Raw genomic sequence first — 24598 nt, forward strand, 5'->3', positions numbered from 1 at the left:
TATATATATATATATATATATATATATTATATTATATATATATATTATTGTCTTTTAGCTTTTTATTTCTATTTTAAAATTCATACAATGTTAAGAAATTCACACAATGTGTGTGTAGAAATATGTAGGGATTTGTGTGTGTATGTATCTGTGTACAGTTATATATGTGTGTGTGTATATGTATATATGTATGTATGTATGAAATGTTTAATTTTTTAAACATTTACTTAGATTATATAAAAAACACCTAGTTATGTTTATTGTTTAAGAATTCTGTTTGTGTTTGTGAACATATGTATGTGTGTGTATATGTGTGAAAACAAATATACAAATATGAACATTTAAAAAAATATATAAATATAATTAGCATATTTTATCCATTTGAGAGATAAATTTATTTTCTGTTAGATGAGAAAAATTTAATTTTCTCTTCTGTTAACCCACAAATATCAACATAAACACACCACAAACACAAGTAAAAAAATTCCATCGTTTAAAAAACCCAATGAAAGAAGAAAATTAACTACATGCCACTTTGTTTTTTAAGAAAGTATCTGTATATTTGGATGTAGATGTGATGGAGGTGGTGGTGTTTAAAATTTACCTTTATTATATTAAATTTCTGCTTATAATGCACACTTTCACGAGTTTTACTTGTGTGTATACATATATACAAACGAGCAATAAAAAGACAAACTTTTGTGATCATATAGAGTAATCTGTGAATCAATTTTATAGCATCAAGTGTCAAACGTACATGCATATTCACACACACGCACACGCGCATACACACACACACACAAAAGAACATTTATAAATATAGATATACAAATTACTTGAAAGTTTCTGTGTGCCTGTGTGTCTGAAAGATCATATAGTAAATGTGTACAGATAAATATGCTGTGTAATGTGTGGGTGTGTGAGTGTATCTATGTGTCTGTATGTGTATACAAATGTGATTGAGTGAATGAAAGAAAGTGGTTTCATTGAGGAATTAATCACATTTGGTTACAAAACTGCCAGGGAAAAGACCATTTTTTCCTGTTCGGTGATGTGCTCCTTTGTACCATCCATTCTCCCACTTTTTGTACACCATTACAATATCTCCAATTTTCAGTTCTAGTTCCATTTCTCCTTGTGGTGGATAAGGAGCAATGCAACGGTATCTACAAATGGAAATAGATATTCACTAAATGAACAAGTTATTGAAACATTTAATTATCAAAATTAAATTACAACCAGAAAAAAAAACAAAAACAAAAACAAAACAAAACAAGGGTTTTACATATTTGTCCAATCAGGTAGAAATAACAGTCTAAACTTTCTTAAATGAAACTCTACTGTTTTAAAAAAAGGACACATGAAAATGTAGTTCTAGATACACTATATCTAAATAAAAGACAGCATGGTGAATGCTGGACATCATTAATCATAAATCTGGAGTTAAGTCACAACAAGAGAAACAAAATAGGGGAAACAAAAGAGATAAAATATTAAATTCTTTGTTTATAATAATTTTTTAATTTTGAAAAACTAAATCATTGCAAAACAAATATAAAACAAGAAAATATATTCCAATGATTGCTTTTTTTCTTTTTTGTTATTTAAGGCAAAACAAAGCACTTTTTTTGTATATATATCTAGAAAGAATTTAAAAAATTGATTTGATCAATGGAAGGATCAGAAGGCTGAATGGATAAAGCAATGCAAAACATGCACACAGGCTGTCAGTTCAAATTGTTCATTTGCATCTGTCTTACTGAACAGAAAACTTTTCTTCTTCTAGATAACCTCAATACACCTATCATCAGCAATAGGTACCATATCAACATATCAGTCTTCTCAACTGTCATTAATAGGTAACAGATCAATATAGGGTCATCAATCAGTTCACTTAACTGTCCTGTTAGTAGCAGGTATAAGGTCATTGTGGGCTCATCAGCCAGTTTACCAAGTGTCTGTAGTAATAGGTGTCTGATCAATTCAGTTTAGTCTCAGACAATAGTCCACTTAGTGGATAATCAGATCATTATAGTTCAATCACAGATTACAGTTTAGTATCTGTTTTGGTCTGCCATCTTGCCACTGAATTCAGACCTCTGAGCATGTGTGCAGAGAGCAAACATTATCATCACCCAACTACATCAGTGGTTTCCAACTATTTTTTTACCTATGGACCCTTTTCATTACTATTTTATTCCGGTGGACTCACATAGCCATTCAATGATTAAAAACTAGTTTTATAGATACTTCTTTCAAAATTCCTATTTTGTTCATCACATATTTATTTGTGAAGTTTGAACTATTTAAAATGTTAGAGAAAGAAATTGAACTGTTTGTGGCAATAAATACATTTAAAAGAAAATTTTTTCATGGACTCTTAAAATACTATCATGGATACCAAATTTACTATTCTGCTTGCATCCCCACCTCCACATCTTATATGGACCTCAGGGGTCATATGGATCCCAATCAAGAACCACTGAACTACAGTAACAATCAGTCACAATCTTCTATTCATTGTAGCTTTCACTGTCAGCTATGGTCCTTTGGTTGGATGAATAAGTCTGGTCATTGTTAATTCTCACCTTGGTGACAGCTATTGATCTTTATCTAGTTTTCTCAGCAACCACTAGATTACAGGGCATGGAACCCTGTCAAAGCATTCTCTAGCTCCATAAATATTAGGTGTAGTGGTTTGTTCTTAGCTGAGAACTTCTGTTATAGAAGAGTTTATTGGTAGTGTCTGTTTTGGCACAAACCCAAACTACAACACTTTGTTACTTCCTATATACTACCAGTCTGACTATATGAGTAAAATATTCAACTTTGCTAGATATTTTCCACATCTCAGCGACTATCCCTAATATAACAGATGAAATGTACCTGCGAAATGGCAACCATGACACACTAAGTTTGCCTGAGGATTATGCTAAAGTTTCTGTGTGCCTGTGTGTCTGAAAGATCATATAGTAAATGTGTACAGATAAATATGCTGTGTAATGTGTGGGTGTGTGAGTGTATCTATGTGTCTGTATGTGTATACAAATGTGATTGAGTGACAAGAACATAAAATGATATTGTGCAGGAAAAGCATGCTTGAAAAATGGTTAAAATAAAAGGTAGCTGAAGCCAGACATAAAAAAAAGAGATATTTTAAAAAATAAGTTAGTCACAAAAGAAAGGGTACTATAAAGAAATAATGGCAAAGGCTAATAACATTTATAGGTCCCTACTCTCAGATTGGTGAGAATGAAGACAATGATGAACTTAAACACCTGCAATGAAACGTGTACGTGGAGATAATAGGGGTTTGATCTGAATGTTTACAACAGAATCAACTCTACAAAAACAATCCTAGGTTCTGGTGATACTCTTGTTGCTGCTACTATTGTGTAGTCCCAAGTCAACCCTAATAGAGTACAACTACATTCAAAAGCATTCTATCTGTCTCACTTCTTTCATTATCCAATGTGTTCTTCCTCATGCCAAAATAGACCTCGCCAGTGCTGGTACCACATAAAAGCACCCACTCCATGCTATAAAGTGTTTGGCATTAGAAAGGGTATCCAGCTATAGAAATCATGCCAAAGTAGTAGAATTTGATGCAGTCCTCTGGCTTAACAGCTCCTGTCAAACCATCCAAGCCATGCCAGCATGGAAGATGCATATTGAATGATGATGATGATGACCAAGCAGGTTGAGGAGCTGCATATGCAAAGAATCACTTTTTGGCTAGAGGAAATTTCTGTTTAAACCAAGCAGTGTATGAAACCTAGCCAAAGCTGAAGCACTCATATACTTGGTGGTGGTATTAAACCAAGTAACTCAAATTCCTCTATAGATTTCTCAAAGAAGCAAAATACAAAAAAAAAAAAAAAGCTATGAACATGTACATATATCAGAATTAATTTACCTTGCATGACTTGTATCTGGTGCAACTTGAAATATCGTGTTTTCAGCATCGGAGGTGGATTTTGTCTTCTTGTTTTTACCCAGAGTTAATCTTTTTACTAAACTAGGCTTGTCTCTTTCCTTCTTTTCTTTCTATAAAATAGATAATGAAACAAATCAGTATTAAATAATAATAAAGATGACGATATAATAAAAATGATTTCTAACATTAAGAACAAAGCAACAAGTTTTGCAGGAATAGATCATGATACACAACTGCACACCACATTTGATGCCTCTTATGCCCAATTTGTTTTGTCATATGTGTACACTGACATTACATATCCATTGGAGCATATTTGTTTCATACTTTTCAAGTCTTCATCTGTCCTCTGCATCCACAGACCAAGTTCAACTAACAATTCTGTCAGCTCTCCACCTTTATCATAAACAATAATAATAATAATAATAATTGACATATGTGGAATAACTCAGAATGTGTGTGCACTGATTAAGAACAGCAGGCCTAGTTGGAAAACATCTTTTCTGTAACAACCAGTACTTAGCTGAGGTAACAATCAAAAGAGGTATCTTCCAAGGAGATTCTTGTTCACCTTTATTTGTTATAGCCTTGATCCTACTTTCTTTAGTTCTATGCAATGTCTCAACCACCCCTTCATGGATAATTTAAAACTGTTCACAAAACAGATCCTGAAATGGAAAGGCTTCTTGAGATGTCCAGCAAGGATAAGGGGATGGAATTTGGTATCCCAAAGTTTGCGGTGCTCACTTTGAAATGAGGAAAAAGAGCAGATTGTAGGGGCATAGAGTTGCCAAATGGAGAGTGAGTGGGAGACCTGGATGATGATGGGTACAAGTACCTTGGGATCCTGGAGCTGGACAATATCTTGCACAAAGAAATGAAAGATAAGATCACTGCATATCTGAAATGCCTCAAACTTCTCTTGAAGTCAAAACTCAACACACAGAACCTTGTATCTGCCATCAACATATGGGCTGTCTGCTATAGTGCACCCATTCTGAAATGGACATGAGTGGAGATTGACCAACTCAATTGCACTACCTAAAAGACAATGCATGGTGCTCTCCACCCTAAGGTGAACATACACAGGCTCTACATGAAGAAGTAAAGAGGTGGAAATGGCCTGATCAGTGAACAAGAGTACATCAACAATGAAAGAAGAAATCATCATCATCATCGTTTAACGTCCGCTTTCCATGCTAGCATGGGTTGGACGATTTGACTGAGGACTGGTGAAACCGGATGGCAACACCAGGCTCCAATCTAATTTGGCAGAGTTTCTACAGCTGGATGCCCTTCCTAACGCCATATGGCACAGTATTTGGTAAACAGCCAACAAGACCTGCTACAGAGTGATGTTAATGCAGAAGGATTTACCAGCAATGGATTTAAGAGTGCTAATGAATACCAATCATGAATAGCCAATGAGAGAAGAAACTCTACTCCGCATGGAATTATACAGCCAGTTCCACCATGAAACTAACGACTTAAAAGACTAGGAAGTATCATGGAGATGGCTCAGCAAGGGTGACCTAGGCATTAAATATCAACTCAGTGAAAAGGGATGTATACCACACAAATGTAACAAACCTCTCAGAATGTGTAGGGAAGAAGATTGAAAGTGTGATTCACATTGATAGTGCTTGTAAAAGTCTTGCACAGGAAGAGTATAAGCACAAACATGACAAGGTAGCCCAAAACCTTCACTACCTACTATGCTGGAAGTATGGATACAAGGTAACGGGTGCTTGAAACCGACAAACACTGGAAAAGGTAATGGATAAAAAGGGGAAGGCAAAAATCCTCTGGGACTTTGACTTACAGATAGACAAGGTGTTAAAGCAGCAAAGGCCAGATATAGTAACCTTTAGGAGGGACAAACAAGAGTACCTAATAATCAACGTAGCAGTGCCAGGAGATCAACATATTATCATGAAAGAAAGAGAAAAGATTGATAAATATGGAGACTTGAAAATTAAGATCACCAAGATGGGGCAGCTACAAGAGTCAAACATAAAGGTTGTTCTTGTTGTCATCGGAACATTAGGTTCAATACTACTTAACCTGAAGAAACATCTGGAAACTTTAGAAATCCCCAACAATCTAGATGTATTTCAAAAATTGGCTTTACTTGGAACTGCATGCATACTGTGTAAAGTACTGCCTATTTGAGGTCCTTGTTGTGACTTGACAGACAGTACAAACCCCCGGTAGACACAATATCTTCAATCAACAACATCAATCATATTGGATACTGTGCAAAATCTTCAACAACAATAACGATGATAATGATGATGATAATGGTTTCTTCTACAAGTACAAGGCCAGTAATCTTGAGAAGAGGGAGTTAGTTGCTACCATTGACCCTAACAGTCAACTAATACTTTATTTTAACTCTGAAAAGATAAAAGCAAAGTTGACTTTAGTAACCAGTAACTGTCAGGGAAGTCTGGCATGGGTCTATGAGGATAGCAACCTCATGTATAACCCTTGTGAAAGGGCACCAAATTGGCAATAGAAACTGAGAGCACAAGACACCCCCAGAGTCTTCCAAGAAGAGGGGAGAATGAGAACCTCAACAGGATGGATTTAATGGAAACAACCAAGAATGATTTATGGACACAGACACTGCCCCAAACATCATTAACTGGGGAAGTACTGGGAGTAAAATATTTCTGCGGAAATATCTCCAAGAACACAAAAGGGTGCAAGATACATTGAGTCAGGTCTGACTAGAAAAGAAGAGCCACTTGTGGTAGCAACTGGTGAGATGCAGGAGAACTCCAGATAGAAAGCATCCCAAAGAAATGGAAGTCTCTCATCACCTGTGTCACCTCAAGTGCTCAACAGGGGCAACCCACCCAATACCACCTCAGAGGGACAATCCTACTCAGCAACAGTCTGGATCAAATGGCCTAAAATGAATGAAGTGAAAAAATGGCAACAACTAGACCAAGACCTCAACAAAATATTAAAATGCATGCTGGCAAAAAGTGAATGCTCTTGTAACTATCACATTCAAATTGGTAAAAGACTGCTTTGGAAGAGAAGATAGATCAGTTATCATGACAATCAAAAAGAAGCATAGCAAAAGAGAATGAGAGATGCACTATTTGAAGAAAGAAATCAAGACCCTCAATAAGCAGTATAAGAAAGCTCCTGCTGAAGAAAGGGAAGGCATCAAGGACATAACAAGTCAGCTCCAAGAATGTTTGAGCAGGCTTAGAAGTGCAGAAAGTGCTTAGAAGCAAAAGAAAGAAAAGGAGACCAAAGGGGCATAGTTTATCAAGAACCCTTTCAGGTTCACCTGAATACTGTTGGGTGAGATCAAATCATGGAAACTGACCAGCCCAAGAGAAGAGGTAGTAGCATTTCTGAGGGAGACCCACAATGACAAGCTCAGAAACGAAGCCATTGATGTCAATCCAAATGTCAGTAGAGCTGAATTACCAGGAAACAAGCTTAACATCGACTGTTCATCCTGGAAAGAAGTGTAAGAGATGGCAAAGAAGGCCTTCTGAACCATTCAGCAGTGAAGAGCTGGAAGTGATGTGTTGAAACAATTGTAGTGGCATGTAATAAAGCATGTTCAATCTATCTTCTCTTATTAACATTTTTGTATAAAGTTTACTAATATTTATAGATTTCCACATGTATATTGCAGGGAAACAGACACAATACTAATCCCTTTGGATAAATGGGCCTGTTCTATAAGTAGACAAAGTGTAGATAGAAATTCCATATGATGTGCTCAACACAAACTATGGACATGTAAGAGACACAGGAAGGTTAACAGAGAAGTATAACTGATGTTCTGAAATGCTCCAGAGGCTCCACAGGAAAAGTAGATAGTTTCTGTTATCTAGGTGACCTAATTAGCAGTGGAGGAGGGGGCTCAGTAAATGTAGCTGTTGCGATATGAGTTGGGTGGAGAAAGTTCAGAGAACTTTTACCTGTTGGTAGCAAAAAGCTTCTCTCTCAGAATGAATGATACTTCTGTACAAACAGCAATGCTACATGGCAGTGAAACTGGTCTGAAACCATATATATATATATATATATATATATATATATATATCTCAAATTTGATTAGAGGTTGTGTTAACCTCATGAAGGGATGGTTTCATCCAAGGAAATACTGGTTCAATACCTAATATTTTGGGGCAATTAATTTCCTTAAAATAATAGGTGTATATAAAAACATATAGTTTATATTCATATACAAAGAGAAAAAGAAAATGGAGATTGGGAAGTTAATAATTGTTTATTATTAACAACAAATCAATCATCACCCCTTATAGCTGTTTCAATTAATACTTAGTGAATCTAATTAAATATTAAATTATATGACCTGAGCATAGTATCTTCAGAGGGAAAAAAATATACACTTGGATGTTTTACATGTGTTTATGGATTCATTATAGCAGACTGAATGATACTGTTTACAATTTGTATTTTTATGTTTTGGTGAGGGGTTTAAAATTCTGCTATCATCTTTATTTAATTTATTCATTTATTACTCTAATTCTATTTACCTACTCTATCTTATCTCCAATCAACCTGCAAACCCCCTGCCTGAACATATCAAAGTACAAATCATAAACAGTATCATTCAGTCTGCTATAATGAATCTGTAGTGACTTCATGTAGTGACTTTCTGAAATGAAAGCTAGAGAGGAATGAGACTAGTATGCTCTGCTAGATGTGCACTGTGAGACAGAGTGCTAGTGTATTGAGAGAGAAGTTAGGCATAAAAGAGGAATTAGAAGCACTGGTTTGGCTACATGATGCAGATAGATGTTAACAGCTCCATAAAGAAGTGCCGATCTCTCAAGGTGGATGGAACTCGTGAAAGAAGGAGACCCAGGAAGACATGGGACAAAGTTCAGAACACCAAACGTTTTGGATGAGATGACAAAGGATTGAGATATCTGGGACCTTGCTGTAATCAAGAAGACCCATACTCCGCAGCTGAAGTGTAAAGGCTGCATCTTCTGGTGAAGAGGATTAGCCTGCATGTGTCCTGCACCAATGGAATGTAAAAAGCACTTGTCCCACTGCCATGTAAGGAAACTTGTGCCAGTGGTATATTAAAAGCACCCAGCCATAAAAACCAAGCCAAATCAGACTGGAACCTGAGGCAGCTTGCCAGTCTCTGGTCAAACCATCCAACCAATATCAGCATGGAAGACATATGTTGGCATGGGTTGGATAGTTTGACTAGAGCTGGAAAGCTGGAAAGCTGCATCAGGTTCTGGTTTGATTTGGCTTGGCTTCAATGGCTGGATGCCATTCTTAACACCAACCACTGGCAAACTGGGAAGCTGCACCAGGTTCCAGTCTGTGCGGTAAGAAACTTGCTTCCCAGCCACATGGTTCTGGGTTCAGTTTCACTGCGTGGCACCTTGGGCAAGTGTCTTCTACTATAGTCTTGGATTGACCAAAGACTTGTGAGTGGATTTGGTAGATGGAAATTGAAAGAAGCCCGTCATATGTGTGTGTGTGTGTGTGTGTGTGTGTGTGTGTGTGTGTGTGTGTGTGTGTTTTTTTGTCCCCTTGCCATTGCTTGACAACTGATGCTGGTGTGTTTATGTCTCTGTAACTTAGCAGTTTGGAAAAAGAGCCAAGAGAATAAGTACTAAGCTTACAAAGAATAAGTTCTAGGGTTGATTTCTTCAACTAAAACCCCTTAAGGTAGTGCTCCAGCATGGCCACAGTCAAATAAATGAAACATGTCAAAGAATAAAAGAATGTATATATATTTTTTTAATACTTCTTTCACTGTATTGTGTATTTGTTACTTTTTGCATGTTATTTATTATTGATCTTATATAAAAATGAAGCTGTATCCTTTAATTTGCTGGGAGTTCATTTCAAGTGTAAGGCCTCACAGAGGCAAAGTGGCTGAGTTCCTTTTGAGTGTTGGGCCTCATGGAGGCAAAGTGGCTGAGTTCCTTTCGAGTTTTGGGCTTCATAGAGGCAATGACCAAGACTTTTGGCATTATGTCATACTTGCAAAGAAGACCCATCAAGCCAAGTAAAATCACTGTTTTGACAGATACTGATGTCAAACAAATTGGCACATAAACATACTCCGGTGTCAATGCAAATGGCACCCATGCTGGTGGCACATAAAAAAACCCATTACACTCTCCGAGTGTTTGGAATTAGGAAAGGCATCCAGCTGTAGAAAACCATGCCAAATCAGACAGGAGCCTGATGCACTTCCAGTGTGCCAGCCCAGTCAAACTGTCTAACCCATGCCAGCATGGACAACGGGTGTTAAATGATGATGATGAAACCAGGAAGATATCTTACAGAACAGTCATTATTTTAACGAGATACATCTTGTAATCACCTGAAGAGACACATCTACACCACTGGTTGCACCTAAACCAGTTGTTCAGTATCTCACCTGTGAGTGATCGAGGCTAGATCGGTTGAAACAATTGTAGTGATTAAAAAGCATTCTCGTATCTTCTATTTTCCGTCTCTTGCAGTAATCAAATATACATTTATACACATACTATATAAGTGTGAGAGTATATGGGTTGTATATGTGTGTTTATCCCTGAAAGGCTCTGAAACAGTGTTTCCTCAAGAAAAACAAATTTAATTTTTTTAATCTGTGCCCCAAACTTTTAGATCAACAACTCTCCCACTATCAGTCTGTTACCACCAATCTATCGCTCTTTCTCTGTCACACTCTTTATCTGTATATGTATCAACTCACATGCATTGCTTTCATTTTGTTTAAAATTTTGTCTTCTAATGTTTACCTCCATTTTATGACAGCTATTAAGCACAAATCCTGTTTTCGGATTAGGTAAAAATGATCAAACATTAAGCCTCTGTAATATTTTTCTAAAATTTTTCTGGAGTAAATGCATCACAAACTCAGATTCAACATGAAAATGTACCCAGATTTGAACATTTTCACTTAATTTTGAAATTTTAAAATCTGTGACTGCAACAGAAAAAACTCTCTCTATTTGTGTCTCCCTTTCATTTTTTACTTTTCTCATTTTTACCACACTCTCTCACTTAGTATGTAAAAGATAATTTCATTTTAATAGCATACTTCTTCTGTTAGTATCTGCTCTTTTTCTTACACACACACACACACACACACGCACACAAGGACTCGCTTGATGTTTAAAAATTTTTTTAATCCAACAAGTTATACTTGATATTTTACCAACCTCACCAATACAGGAGGGGAGGATTAGGGTGATACTCTTGTGGTCTCTTAAAAGACCACACCACACTGGCCCCATTAGGTCCAGCACACTAATTCTGTCATCACTCTAATCCCTTGGCTCATGTTGCTGCTGTTATTACTCTTGCACACATTATCTTGGTTATTATACATCTCTCAAAATGCAGAGTACTCTTATTACTCAACCTGTTAATCAGCTTATCACTGTCAGTCCTGCTTTTATTTTATCCTTTATAATTCTCACTCAGTAAAGGGAGTGATGAGTGAGCAGATATGGAATCAAAAGGTTCCCTTGGGTGTACCATGGTGTGCATACCTCTGTAGTGCTTGTGCCATGAAAAACTACACCTAGTACCCTTTGCAAAGTATAAAGTTGAGAGGACTCTTTAGTTTTATCAAGGACATGACAACTTCCTAGTGATGGTACCTTGAAAAATACTTTCAGCACACTCTGTAAGATGGTTGGCCTTATGAGTAGCCAAATGTACAAACAAAGCCAAAAATGAAATCCACTAATGAGATGTGGTCCTTTAATCTATCTAGATGAACAGCACCTTCAACTATGTGCTAACTTAAACTGTAGTAATCCAACTAACCCATGCTAAGATGAAAAGTTGGGCCAAAAAAACCTTGTTAGTGGATTTGGAAGATGGAAAATGAAAGAAGTCTATTGTGTGTGTGTATCTCCTAGTCTTGATACTGTGTAATTGTTGTAAATGAATGTCATTCATTTTCAATATTCTGTGAAAATGTGTCTGGTTTTGGGGAAGGTGAGGATTGGTAACAGGAAGAGTATCCAGCTGTAGAAAATCTACCTCAATAAACTCTGTCTGATTCATGCAAGCAAAGCAAAGTGGATGATGATGACACATATATCTATGTACATGGCTCACTCATTGGCACTAAAAATACTCAAATATGGTGTTTTTTATATAGACAAATCGGAAGTCAAGATTATCATCAGATTCAAAGTCTTACCTTTTCTTTTGAGCTGTGGTGAGGTGTCGATGACGAACTAGATGTAAGTCCAGCTACAACATTAGGTGGGGTTGTGGTATTAGCAGTAGCTGACATGGAATGTTGCATCGGCGAGAAGGCGAAATCCACAATCCTTCGAGGAGGATTAACATTTTGAGCATGGTGTGTGGCAGCGACTACGCTTGCACCTGAATTCTTTGCACTTGCTGGTGTACCAGCTGCAGCGGGTGAATGGTGAACTTTTGCAGAACTACTTTCGGGAGTTGAGTTTGTTGCAATCTGCATTGAAGGTATAACTATGGATGAAGATGATGGTGCACCAATTCTGCTGCTAGTGGCAGTACCTGTGGTAGTTGTGGTGGTGGTAGTAGTAACAGTGCTATTATTATTATTAATATTATTGTTATTATTGTTATTGTTGTTGTTACTGCTGCTGTAAGCAGCAGCCAGTATAGATGAGGAAGTGGAGGGTGCTGATGATGATGTTGAATGCAGTGCACGTGATCGTGTTGGCAGGACTGCAGTGCTAGTTACAGCTGAACGGTGTGGTCCTGTACCACTGCTTGTCCCCGAAGAAGTACAACTTGTAGAGAGTGAGCCACTGGAGCGGAGGTGTGGCTGGAAAACGGTAGCTGGTGGAGGTGCTGGTGGTGGTGTGTCAGCATTGCCACTGCATGGAGGTGGTGGTGAGCTGAAGAACATTGAGCCAGGGGAGTCACTTATATCTGATGACAATGAAGGTGAAGAAGGCATATCCTTCGTTCTAGAGTGGGCTGCACCAAAATAATTTGCAGACCTACAAGAGAGATGATGATGATTATAACAATAATAATAATAATAATAATAATAATAACAACAACAATAAATGCCCAGATGCAGTACCAGGCAGTGGCTCTCGTGGCTTCTGATCTTAATTGATTGGAAGTGTTATCATGTACATTGTTTTGTCTTGGTATAAAAAGATGTGCTACAGCAAATATTCTGCTTAACACCACAGATTTGCTTGTAAGTTGTTTGACCGTAACCAGTTAAGCATGTCCCTTGGTGGCTGACAATATATGCATCCCTGATCATGAGCAGGAGTAGTGGGGGAGCATCATAGCCATGTGTTGAGAGGAATTCTTTGAGGTTTGGATAATTCACCTTTGGAAATATGGGTGTTTTGCTCAGCATCCTTCAACAACTCTTATTCAGGGACCTTTTGAGCGGGATGGGTTACTCGACCTGAAGAAAAGTTTAACTGGGCCCCACTGCAAGGTCATGTGCTGTTTATTTTGATATGAGATCACCATGTCGCGCACATATGGTTGTGATGCATGTGCCTGGTGTACCCTTATCAGACGGGTAGTCATGATGGGTATAATAGGCTTCGTATATTTTACCCCAGTGTCACTTTGATGGCATGCACTCCTCTCTCACACATTAATAATAACAACAACCACAACAATAATAATAAGAGAAAGGGGTTTCTTATTTAGGCCAATAACTTTGAAAAGATAAGTTTTGTTGATTCTGATGACCCTAGTCATCCTTGAAAGGATGAAAAGCAAAGTTCACCAGGGTAAGATACGAACTCAGAACAAGGCATTTTGCCTGATGACCTAACAATACTGTTGATCCACTAACCTAAAATAATAAAAAACAGTTAATTTTGGTGGGATTTGAAGAGAGAGAGGGGGAGGGGGGGAGGAGTGAATAACCCAAAGCAATCTAACTGTCTCTAACAATTCTGATAATCAACTGCTATGTATGAATAATTAAAATGATGATGATAATAATAATCCTTTCTATTATAAATACAAGGGACCTAAAATTTTGGGGGAAGTGTTAGTTGATTACATCAACCCCAGTGCTCAACTTGTATTTATTTTATTGATCTTAAAAGGATGAAATCAAAGGTAACCTCAGCAGAATTTGAACTCGGGACATACAGACGGACAAAATGCTGCTAAGCACAAAGTATTTTGTCCAGCACATTAATGATTCTGCCAACTTCCCTTATAATTATAATAATAACCAGCTGCGAAAGTTGTATATGTTGAGAAGAAAATAATTTGGGGGTGGGGGTGGGTATATCAAGAGAACCATTGCTGGTTCAGGTGAGAATATCTAGTATAGTCAGGTCAGTTATTTGTGTGGAGACAGATGAGTACAAAGAATAAAATAGTAAGATGAAAGAAAATGGAATAGAAAAAAGATGTAAGGGCAGTTTGTGAGAGAAATGAGTAGTAATTCAGAAGCTGATGGAAGGTGGCACTGACTAAGGAAGAGTGGTTTGAAGCTAGAGACAGAAGCACTTATCTGTATTGTATAGGAACAAGCACTGAGGACAAATTACACTGAATGTAGGATTGATAATGCAGCAATAAGTGGCAAGTGCATGAAGCAGGCTCAAAAAGAATACAAAAGAAGACAGAATAATGTCATAAGAATACGGGTGCTGCATGGCAAGTATAGATTGAATAGAGCAAAGATGTGGTATGGGTAAACCCCCAGAAGGAGTAAACAAGAAGATACTGTGGGTTGTAATAATTCAATGTGATCCCGAAATTGAACATTGAAAGCCAGATATAGTGGCTGTGAATAAAAAGGGGAAAACCTGTTTAATCATAGATATATTTCAATCCCCTGGAGATGACACAGTATCAGAAAGAAAAGAAGAGATGCAGGTCAGATATGATGATTTGAAGTGGAAGATAAAAAAGACTGTGGTCATTGAAGGTGAGTGTTATACCTTTTATTGTTGGAGCCTTGAGAACAAGCTCACAAACTGGCTTGAAGAGAGAAGTAAATGCAAAGATAGAATATCTACAAAAATCAGTGTTGCTTAGGACTGCACAAATCCTCCAAAGAATTCTTGAAATCTGAATGCTAATTGTTACTTTAGTCTACTGGTTGTGGGCAGCTGACACCTTGTTACATTCCCAAGTGGAGTTGCTATGCTAAATAAGATAATAATAATAGTAATTCTTTCTGGTTTAGTTACAAAGCTAGCAGTTTTAAGGGAAGCATTTTAGTCAATACCACTGATCCCAATACTTGACTGAACTTTGTTTTATTAACACAGAAAGAATGAAAAGCTAAGTGGACTTCAGTGGAATTTGAACTCAGAGTGTAAAGATTGGAACAAATATTACAAGGCACTTTCTTCAATGTTCTTGTGATTCTGTCAGCTTGCTGCTTTAATAATAATGATTTCTAACATAACAGTGAAGACATCAGCAGACTGTTATTAAGGATAGCCATAAGTACATTGAAGGAAAACAGCAGTAGCAGAGTCTACAAATGTTATTCCAATTGAAAACTTTGGAATTGAAGATAAAATATTTCACTTAGAAAATGTATCTGTTATCTCACCTCTAGTTCTTACAACTGAAATGAGACATAGCCAATTCTATTAGTACCTATTAGTATAAATATGGGTATAGAAATAGCAATAGTAAGGTTCTATATGATCTAACAAGGAATCTCTAAGTGGTCCCTTAGTTGGCCAGAAATACCAGTTATATGTCTTTCAAATTATATTCTATAGTCTTATAAAATAGATGGATACACAGGATAATCTAGTTCTCAATATGCTATGTCTCAATAAAAGATGAGAAAGTCATGGCTGAAACATCATGATTATAAGGTTGCTTGATCCAGGACCACTTGGGTTGAAACAAGTGTTTGTAAATGATGTTAATTCTGGAATTAAAAATAATATGAATATGATAGTTACATCCATCATCCCATTTGCAATTCATATAACAAATTGCCTCTATGTATTAGATGTAAGTACATTCTTGGAAATAGCAATTCTAGGATTTGTGAATATTATTTGGGTATTTTCACAGACCATTTGTACATTTTTATGCAAGGTTTTCCAATATGTACCTCTTCTTGTTTTAGTGTAGAACAAGGAAACTTACTTTTTAATGTATATCTCAATTTATGAATAGTAGAAGTAGTAGTAACAGTAATGGTGGTGGTGGTAGCAGTGGTAGAAGCAGCAGTTATTTTAACATTCACTTTTCCATGTTTGCATGGGTCAAATGGAATTCATTGAGGCTGCTTTTCTGTGGCTTAATGCCCTTTTCACCAACCCTCATCTGTTTTCATGCCAAGTAATATTTCCCTATGGCCAAACATGCTTTCAAAGAATATTGGGAATTAATGACACTGCCTATATATGATAGTCACTCTTGCTAACAACTACTGTGTGCATTGAAGGAGCACACTCATGAGCACACACACACAGACTTGTTTCAGTTTCTGACTAATGAATCAATTCTCAAGGCTTTGATCAGCCTGGAGCTAAATTAGTACTTAATTATATCAACCCTAATATTTGGCCGGTACTTTATTTACTGATCCTGGAAGAATAAAAAGCAAAGGTGGCCATGGCAAAATTTGAAATCAGAATTACTGTATGGATGCTGGAAGGATGAACAGCAAAGACCCAAGCAGAGTTTGAACTTCGTGGTATCTAGATATTGCAAGGCATGTCTGATACTCAACTGATTCTACCAATCCACTGTATGAATAACAACAGCAACAGCAAAGGAGTGCTGTTGATATTATGGGCCTAGAGTTAGTGAGTGGCAGGTGCAAAAGGCAAAAATCATCACTAGAACTAAACTGAAAAATATACATATTTAGGTTGGTTTTCTTCTGTTTTCAACATCTTTACATCTATTTACAACAATAACGAAAATGAACCAAATAAGGATTTTTTTGCTACAAGACATGCAAAAAACATCAGCTAAACTTCCCTCAAATCATATCTGGTTCCTTTAAGTAAGGAAGCATATTGAATAATATATTCTACAGTTGTAGTATGCACGAGATATATGAGATAACATACATACTAAGTCTACTACACTCTCTAAAAATAAGAGTCAGCAAAGGAACTTGTATGTTAGAAATAGAAGTCAAATCTTCTTCAAATCACACCATATTGCCTTACAAAGACAATTAGATACATGATATCTGAATAATTAAAGGAAATGTCTTTGATTACAGGAGTGCTTGATTGAGTTTGGCCTGGACCTAAATAACAGTAACAATCAGATGCTCTATACCTGGAAATTTGAACATAGTTCCCTGGGAAAACTCCACTGATTCCAGTTTTCAAACAACAACCTTTATACCAGCCATCTTGGCATTTTTCGGTAACAGTGTACTGATCACCTTTATGTAACTCAACTTCATCATCTTTCTGCGGCTTGTAATTGTAAAGAGCCGAATATCTGAAAGAGACAAGGAGACAAGAGAAGAATTTAATACAGGTACATGTAACACACAGTTCTGTACATTATCATCTCTTATGAACAACATACTATCAAAACACTGAAAGTTGCTGGAAATCTAACATAATTAACATAGCAAAATAAAAAGTGCATACCAAAATCAAGCCTGTTTCTTCAGTCCAGAAAATACTGCACTATAATCATTTACCAGCCTTCTACAGAACTCAAATAACATCCATAATGGGATAAAGGCTAAAGGGTGGTGTTGCTGTAACTACTCAGTATTGAAAAGAAAGCCACTAGTTTACAAAGAAACATTACAACAGTTAGCCCATATATATCTATACTGTCTCTTCACTCTACCATTTCTATCTCTACCTTCATGGTATCTACCTGCCTGCCTGCCTGCATGCATGCATACATACATATATCTCAGAGAACTAATCATGTACTGCACACTCATTAGTACAACTTAAACCTTAAGTCTCACTACTGATGTAACATTTGGATGGTGCAACAGCTACACACACACATCTCAGTTTACATATAAAAAGGAGACCATGCTTTACTAACCAACACAGAATAAAATTGACAGTAGTTTTATAAATTGCTTCTTACTTTTTTAATTTTCATTACACAGAGCACACCTATGATCAAAAGCAGTTACTAACCCATTTTATTTCTTAAGGATGACATTGTACAATGTTACTTGGTTTTTTTTTTAAACAGTTGGGTGTAATTGGAGAGAGATTTCAAGAAGTATAGATTATTTTACAAATAACTCAAGACAGGTTCAAAGTTTTCAACAAGAAATAACCTCCTAAACCAAATTATGAATAATTAACATGGTCACCTGGCAAATGATAAGTGGATAAAGTGTTATCAGTACCTATTGCTCTCTTTCTATTGTTAACATTGATGAATATGATATTTAATATTACTATATATATTGATACAGGATGTTATATAATTTCAGGAAGTTCAGTTGAAGCAGAAGATTAACCTATGCGATGCAATTTAGATGTGTGTATATGTGTGTGTGTGAGTACATTGTGTATAAGAGAGACAATGTATGTGTAGTACTACTACATCACTCCATATTCAGGATCAAGAATTCCTTTGTGAGTTGTACTTGAGCTTATAGAATGTAGAGAACCAGAAAATGTGATGGCCAACATTTTTAGTAACTTTTGAAGATTTAATTGCTTTGTTAATGACTATGTTATGTATGCAGGTTTCATGGCGGTGGGGAGAATAGAAGGAAGCCTAGACAGAAAGACAGCAATAATTAGCAAGAAAAAGAAAAGAAGAGGCAATAAGAGAGTGGAACTAATTAGCAATGAGAGAGATAGAGAGTCAAAAAGAGATAATTATCACAAAGAAAGAGAAAGAGAGCTAATTAGCAAATGAAAGAGAAGTAATTAGGAAGAAAAGAGAATAAGATGATTAGCATGAAAAGAGAAAGAGGTAAATATATCAAAATAGAGATGGTATATTGAGAGTAAAATTATATATTCCATACATGACATTCTTTCCAAAATGTGGTGGACTGGCTGCATTGATCTCTGCACTGCTTGGCTTTCCCTCTTCTCCAGTCTTATTACCATAAGTGTCCTGAAATTGGATGAAAATGTGAGATGGTACAAAATATTTGTGAATGGTTTGTACATATAGAAGTTCAATGCATTATCTTTGGAAAGTTGTTGGTAATAAGATGCCTTTTCCAACTATTAACCTCATCTTAGCAATTTGTTTATGAAAATTTAGTTGATTCCATTAAGCATGTCATATTACAGGACTGAGTTATCTCTATTTTAAAGAGTAAGGAGTTAGTTGAAGGAGATCTGGCTTTATTATTGTACATGAGAAAAGACTACATTGAAGCCTCATGACTAGTTTATGTAGTTGTAATTTTAAAGTTAATATGTTGTGGTTTAATGAGATACATTGAGAATATTGAAACATTGAGAAAGGTAACATGAATAGACAGAAAATCTCTTTCTGGCTCACACACTTGCAATTTTAAAGCATTCAAATTACTCTGTCAAATGTAATGCTTACTCATTCACATTATTTTGAATTAATCATGACTTATCTTGTAGCTTTGAAATTTTGATGGCGTGATTATTTATTTTTAGAGTAACATTGTAGGATAAGGAAGATGCTGGATCTGGTCAGTTTGAACATAAATGGGCAGAATATTTGGGTTGGATATGGCCAGTTTAAATGCTAGGGTTAAGGGAGACTATAGCTGTTATACTGAATAGGTCAAGAAACATAAAATAATGGTGATAAAGTGGAACCTTCAAGTAAAAGGTGAGTAGAAGTGGATGGAGGAAGAAGAGCCGGGTGCATGGGTGAGTAGCAGTTGCAAAAGTGAGTGGAAGAGTGAGAGAAGGAAATGGAAGGGGTGAATATAATGAATGAAGAACAAGTGTTCAGGGCTGATAAGTAGATGAAGCAGGGAATAAACCCAAAACTTATATTCTTATGTAGTAGTATATATATAAATCCCAGATTTTATTTAATTTGCTTTGCAGGAAGAACTGTTTCAATGAAGTTGCGTATTGTCCTTGCCTTCGAAACGCGGAGTAGATAAAACAGGGACAACTGATGAAGGGGTATACTCTTTATGTTGCATATCTTGTTTCTCTGTTTTTTTTTGTTGTTCGAAAAAAAGTTCGTTTTCTATGTTTTCGTTTCTTGTGTTTAACGTTTTTTTTATGTCCTGTACCCATATATGCATGTATATATACATATATATGTAGGTATGTACATATATGTATGGATATATGCATATATTTATATTATTATATGAGCGAACGCCATGCATCCTTTTCCAATATATATATATATATATATATATATATATATATATACTAATTTGGATTGCATTATTAAATATGTCCTTCCTTATTTTTAAGAGAGTCATGTGTGATTTGAAAGAGATTTTAATTGGATTTAAAAGAAAAAACATATTTACCAAATGGGGCACAAGTTTTGCAGGATTCATACTGGAAGAACAGCTTGCTGGGGCTGGAGGTGGAGGCAAAGTGACATGTAATGGAGAATTTAACGGCAAGGCTCCAGAGCTTGGAGATAGTTCTAGAGATCTTCGCTGTTGGATTGTAGGTGAAGAACCTGCAGAATGGGTATGTGATGTAGCTGTGAACGAGTGCCTCTTCTGCATTGCAGCAAGTGAAGAATTTGGTGGCAGTGGTGGTGCTGAAGTCGCAGCAGCTGCAGCAGAAGTACTCGATGGTGGAGGAAGGGCTACACGCTGTTGTTGGTAGTGATACCATAGCTTCTGGAATTGTAAACTTTGACGAGCAGAAGGTGAGGGCGTAGATGTTGTCCTACTGCTTCCAGCAGTACTTGAATTTCCTTCTGAGGAAGTAGACACTGAGCGACTGAGTTGTAAAAGTGGAGAAAAAAAGAAAACAAATTCTAAATGATGGAGAAAAACTGCAATGTTAATTTATTATGATGTTCATCATTATTTTAGTATCAGCTGTTTAACCCTGGTCAACCTTGATCTAGAAGACCTCTGATCAAAGATGTTCCAGTTATGACCCATCCATCTTATATTCAGATACAGTGGACATATTATCCTTATTATTGCTTAGCTTCAGGTTAGCCTAGTTTCAGCAGGCCTATGACCAGAGGTGTTCTAACCATGACCATCCCACCTTTTATTCAACATAAGTAATTGGTTACTTGGTTTTTGTATTTGGTTTGCAAGATTCCTTATGTGAATTCGTATGTTGGAAGAAAAAATAAGAAATAAAAGAGTGGAAACTGAACCGGTGAATGTTACATATTAAGGTGTTAAGGCAGTGTGACTCTCCTCAGACACAACAAAGTAATTGGTTACTTACTTACTGAATAGCAGGATAGGCTATGACACATATAAATATCATATACTCTTATATCCAACATAGTAAATGTTCTATTGCAATTCAGTATAAGCAACTATAATAAACCCACGAATCAAATCAATTCTGTCAGTCATGTCTGAGTTGGTTGAAAGAGCATTTATAATTTCTGATATTATTTTAACAGGGCAACTATTAATCCTTACATAAACTTTTTTTTTTAAATTCAGAATTTTGAGTCTCTATGGAATAAACTACTCTGTCAGTCATTAATATGAACTTACAAGCCAGCTTCTGCATAATCACTTGACCTGCAAGAAACAGCAGTCAAATCTACCTCAAAAGCCTACCATACCATTTTGGAAAGTATATATTAGATAAAGTAGCCTGGGTATAATATGCTTAAAAAAATGGGATGATCAGGAATGGTTTGCTTGACCAAAAGATGAACTGGGTTTAAACAAAATAAATAATTAGAAGATTGTCACTTATGCATCCATATATGTCAGTAATTGAAAGTGAGTAGTAATCATTTAATTTGATACCATGTACACATCCAAGAATAAAAGACCTGATGATGATTGAAGATCAAACCAAGCAAAATATAATGTAGATATCCTCCTCCTCATCATCATTTAACACCCGTTTTTCCATGCTGGCAAGGGTTGGACAGTTTGGCAGTAATTGATGAGCCAGAGGGCTGTGTCAGACTCCAATGTCTGCTTTGGCAAGGTTTCTGCAACTTGATGCCCTTTTTACTTTTCATCACTAAAGATGAGGTTAATAGTGTAAAAAACTGATTAATTGTATTCCTTAAGATACAAGTAAATGAGAAAGCTTCTACATTTTCATTCGACTTGAAAGAAATAACAACCAAATCTCAGTTAAATCACATCTTATTGTCACTAGAAAAAACTCAATAAATGATGTAGTAATAAATACATTGTACTTGAAAAATGTAAAAAAGACGGGATGGTCATGCTGGAATATCTATAATAACAAGTCCACTAAATCAGGATCAAGCAACAACAGAAATTAAGGACACATAACATTGAATATAAGGTACTTTTTAATACATTGTTTGAACAAAAGCTGGAATGTTCAAGGTTAGAACATGCTTGATTATGAATAGGTCTGCTGAACCTAGACCTGGGGCTAAGCAACAACAAGAATTAAGGAAGGACATACTAAAAATAATGTACAGAATCCTTGATTACACAGAGGTCTGCTGGATCAAGACTGACATAAGGAAAAACAACAACAAATAGGAGTTACCTGAGTTTTTATATAAGAAAGTGACATCATTTTAAAATTTCCAGTAAAAGTAGGGTACCTACCTAGTTCTTGAAGAAACCAGAAGCTTTGCAGCCTCATTTAGCTGTCAAAAGAAAAAGAGTAAGGCAAGATGAAAATGATATAGATTACTGTCTCTTTCTTCTATTATTCCCTTCTCAACCACTCTCTCATTCCAACTACACTTTTCCCCACCCCACTGTATACATGCTTCTTTCAGCCCCTCTGGTTCACTCTTTTTTCTATTCACATTTGTGATTATGTTGCTCTGGACAAAAACACTGTTGAGTAGTGAGGATCTTTTAGCCTTAGTGGGCGCAAGGCAACTTCACTAGTGATGGTATCATGATAAAATGTACGAGTACGGAATGTAAGAAGTGGCTGGTGCTAGGAAGAGCATCCAGATGTAGAAACCATCCCCAAAATGAAATTTATGAGTGTCTGACTCGTGGAAAGCAGATGTAAAATGATAATGATGCATGAACACATAATCATCACCACTGAATTTTCTACTGCCAGGTGCCCTTCCTGTTTACAAGTAAGGTAATACTTTCCAATGACCAATTATATCTTCATAGAAGACTCAAAACAAAGCACACCACTTGCTGACACACATTTACAACTATCACACAAAGACAAGGCATGGAGACAGCAACACAGACACATATATACAAATACACACACACACACATACAAACATACATGACAGGCATCTTTCAGTTTTCATCAATCAAATCCACTCACAAGGCTTTGTTCGACGTGGGTTATAGTAGGAGATATTTCTCCAAGGTGTTATGTAATAGAACTGAACCTGAAACCATGTGGTTGGGAAGCAAACTTCTTGCCACACAGCCTGTGCCTGTTCATAATGTGTGTGAAGGAGTAAGCATTTTAAATGGTTCAGCCAGTAGAAAAAAGCCCTTTGAGATGGGCAACATTGATGTCTTTGATGTCTAAACTGAATGACTGAAAAGACTAAAAAAGAGATAAGGAGAGAATTGATACAGTTCAGGGTTATGTGTGTGTGTGTGTATGTGTGTGTGTGTGTATGTGAGGAGATAGACTGAATGAAACGGTTAGTAGTGAGTCTAAACTGTGAGATACAATATGAGTGATGAGTGGAAGAGATAGACTGGTGCACAGCTTAGGTAAAGGTTCTATGTAACTTGCTAGTTTAGAGGTGTAGAGTCCATAGTAGAAGTCTTAGTGTTTTGGATAAAGTTTAGAATGCTTGTGTGTAACAATAGATGTTGGAGTATTCTGATATGGTTTTTACTTGAGCATTTTAGACACTTGCCAACTGGATTATTTTCTGACCCTAAAAATAAAAGACTAATCTTTGGGGTGTGGCTTACAATATCTGTGGCTTACAAAAGTGTTAGAGGAACTGTTGCAGATGTGGGAGCAGTATCCACTATGGGATTTTATTCAATTTTTCCTTTTTTAACAAAGTTCAAGGTGCCATATTATAATGTACAACACATTTTATTTGCTACTCATACAATACCAGTGTTATCAGATCCATGTATTCTGTGTAAAATGAGAGAAAGAGAGAATATTATTTGTAGTTATTACCTCAACAAACGAAGTGGGAAAAATTCCAATTTTGTCTCCTCTTCTTCCTTCCAACCAGTTGTCATCAACTTTCCTAATTAACTGAAGTACTTCATCCTACAATAAATCAACAAGTAAGAAATTCACAAAAGTTTACTTTATCTTCAATAAAGTTAATAGAAATTTTTTTGTTTGTGAGCCTTTATGCATTCCTAGTATGTATATTAGTCATGTACTAAATAAATTATATATCAAATACCAGAGTTGATGTGAATGTCTCTGTCTAGTTACTTAGTCTGTTAAGATGATATAAAGCAAACCACACCCTATAGTCTTAATAATATAGTTAGTTCCAAGGATACAATAAAATACACATATACTAAATAATACACAAACACACACACTAAGTCTTGAGTGGATTTGAACCAACAAAAAATCTTGAGTGGATTTGGTATATATATATATATCATCATTATCATCATCATCATCATTGTTTAACATCTAACTCCCA

The 24598-nt window shown here is 36.1% G+C and overlaps 1 protein-coding gene across 3 annotated transcripts in view; it reads right to left on the bottom strand.

Annotated features, from left to right (window-relative positions):
* Nucleotides 1-38: 38 nt before the first annotated feature.
* LOC106880631 (E3 ubiquitin-protein ligase SH3RF3) overlaps nucleotides 39-24598 on the bottom strand; it is a 95788-nt gene continuing 71228 nt past the window's right edge. For all 3 annotated transcript variants that reach the window (XM_014930666.2, XM_014930664.2, XM_014930665.2), the window contains exons 6-13: nucleotides 24109-24204; nucleotides 22578-22618; nucleotides 20349-20775; nucleotides 18888-18979; nucleotides 17198-17365; nucleotides 12135-12930; nucleotides 3917-4047; nucleotides 39-1166 (exon numbers count right to left, since the gene is read on the bottom strand). In XM_014930666.2, the coding sequence (XP_014786152.1) occupies nucleotides 995-1166; nucleotides 3917-4047; nucleotides 12135-12930; nucleotides 17198-17365; nucleotides 18888-18979; nucleotides 20349-20775; nucleotides 22578-22618; nucleotides 24109-24204 (1923 nt within the window). In that variant the 3' untranslated portion in view covers nucleotides 39-994. The remainder of the gene's footprint in view (nucleotides 1167-3916; nucleotides 4048-12134; nucleotides 12931-17197; nucleotides 17366-18887; nucleotides 18980-20348; nucleotides 20776-22577; nucleotides 22619-24108; nucleotides 24205-24598) is intronic.

The sequence above is a fragment of the Octopus bimaculoides genome, chromosome 16 (genome assembly GCF_001194135.2).
Source record: "Octopus bimaculoides isolate UCB-OBI-ISO-001 chromosome 16, ASM119413v2, whole genome shotgun sequence".
NCBI lineage: Eukaryota > Metazoa > Mollusca > Cephalopoda > Octopoda > Octopodidae > Octopus > Octopus bimaculoides.